This window comes from Lactuca sativa, chromosome 3 (assembly GCF_002870075.4).
Source record: "Lactuca sativa cultivar Salinas chromosome 3, Lsat_Salinas_v11, whole genome shotgun sequence".
Taxonomy (NCBI): domain Eukaryota; kingdom Viridiplantae; phylum Streptophyta; class Magnoliopsida; order Asterales; family Asteraceae; genus Lactuca; species Lactuca sativa.
Genome location: NC_056625.2, coordinates 58,755,710 through 58,757,640, shown reverse-complemented (window position 1 = coordinate 58,757,640; position 1,931 = coordinate 58,755,710). Strand labels below are relative to the sequence as shown.

Genomic DNA, 1,931 nt, shown 5'->3' with positions numbered 1-1,931 from the left:
AAAGTTACTACAAGAGAAAAGACCAACTATTTTTTTGGACATCATGTGCGACACACACAATTAAACTTATGCTCGAAGGTATTTATATTTTTTATTACATTATTTACCAATTTAGTTTTTATCATCTTTTATTTTATATTGTAATTCATTAATTTGTTATGTAATCTTTTTTTTCAAGGTATCGGTGGACTTCCAAGGTTTAAGAAAGTCTTAGATCAAGCAAAGAAATTAACCATCTTCATTTATGCTCACCACAAAACCTTGACAATGATGAGAAACCACACCAAGAAAAAGGAAATTATCTAACCGGGAGTCACGAGATTTGCTTCCGCCTTTCTAACATTACAAAGTTTATCCGAAAAGAAGGAGCAATTAAAAAATATGTTCTCTAGTAACGAGTGGGAGGAATGCAAATTTTCCGGTACCCCTAAAGGAAGAGCCTCATATGAAACGGTGACAAGTCTCCAATTTTGGTCCGGTGTGACACAATGTTTAAAAGTGTTTTCCCCTTTGGTGAAAGTCCTTCGAATGGTTGATGCGGATTGGAAGCCCTCAATGGGTTTTGTTTATGGTGAGCTTAAAGTAGCAAAAGAAGAAATTATGAAAGCTTTGGGTGGAAACGAGAAAGCTTACAAGCCTATTATAGATATCATAAACAACAAGATGAAAGGTAGGCTAGATTCAAAATTACATTTGACGACTTATCTTTTGAATCCTTATTACCATTATAATGATTCCCAACTCCAACATGATCCCGACGTAATGGATGCGGTTCTTGAATTTTTTGATACATTACTTTTTGGAGATTTTGAGATGCAAAGACAAGTCGTGATGTTTGATTTGCCAAAATACAAGGAAAAAGTTGGTAGATTTGGAGCAGATCTTGCAATTAAAGGTTGTATGGTGAACAATGCCGACTTTGATCCGGGTAATATGTTTTATGTTTATTTTAGTAATTTATAAAATAATAAAATTTTATATCGATCAATTTAATAATGTTTTTTTTCTTTAATATTATAGCAAGATGGTGGGAACTCTTTGGCGGCTCAACTCCTCATTTGAAAAAGATTGCAATGGGGATTCTTTCTTTAACTAGTAGCTCATCGGGTTGTGAAAGAAATTGGAGCACGTTTGAAGCGGTTAGTTATAAAGTTGTAATCTTTAAATATCAATAATGTTTTTAACCTTTTTTTATGTGTACTTTTATAGGTACATACGAAGAAACAAAATAGATTGGAGAGAAATAGATTGAACAATCTTGTTTATGTTCAATTCAATGCTAATCTAATGGAAATAAACAAAAAGAGAAAAGATAGGACTTTGGAAGTGCTTTTAGCAAATGATTCTCACTCGGCTCAAGAATGGATTGTAGACGGAGATGACGTTGATGGAGATGAAGTTGACCCCGAACCAGTTATGGAAACGATTGATGAAGCTCTCAAGACTAACGATAATCAAGTACCCTGTAAAAGTTCAACAACGAGAGAACTTTACGATGAAGATTTCGAATCCGAGAATGAGGAGCAAGTGTTTGAAGAAGATGAATATGAGTCGGATGGAGTTAAAATAGTGGAAGAACTTGAAGATTAGAAGAATATGGACATTTAAATGTATGAAAATGTGTGTTTTTATTATTATTAAACTTATTTTGGACTTGTAATATGATGGATTATGACTTAAATGTTTAAATACTAGTTATGACTTTTTGTATGGTTATTTGCTTATTTTATGACTTTTTGTATGGTTATTTTCTTATTTTATATTAATTTTTTTATTAATAATTAATGGTCCCCGATTAATCCCCGTCGAGACTGATTAATCCCTTAACCCCAGTTGACCGCCAAGTTACCGTCGAGCGATTTCTGCAACCTTGGTTATGATTAATAAAATTATTGAAGTTGCTAATATTGGAAAAGTTTATGCTACTACAT

At 32.7% G+C, this 1,931-nt stretch overlaps 1 protein-coding gene across 1 annotated transcript; it reads left to right on the top strand.

Moving 5' to 3' along the window:
- The first annotated feature begins 381 nt into the window (after positions 1 to 381).
- Positions 382 to 1,590, top strand: LOC111890071 (uncharacterized). Its single transcript, XM_023886229.1, has 3 exons — positions 382 to 928; positions 1,021 to 1,139; positions 1,210 to 1,590. Exons 1-3 carry the CDS (start codon positions 382 to 384, stop codon positions 1,588 to 1,590), a joined length of 1,047 nt encoding a protein of 348 aa, XP_023741997.1.
- Positions 1,591 to 1,931: the final 341 nt, after the last annotated feature.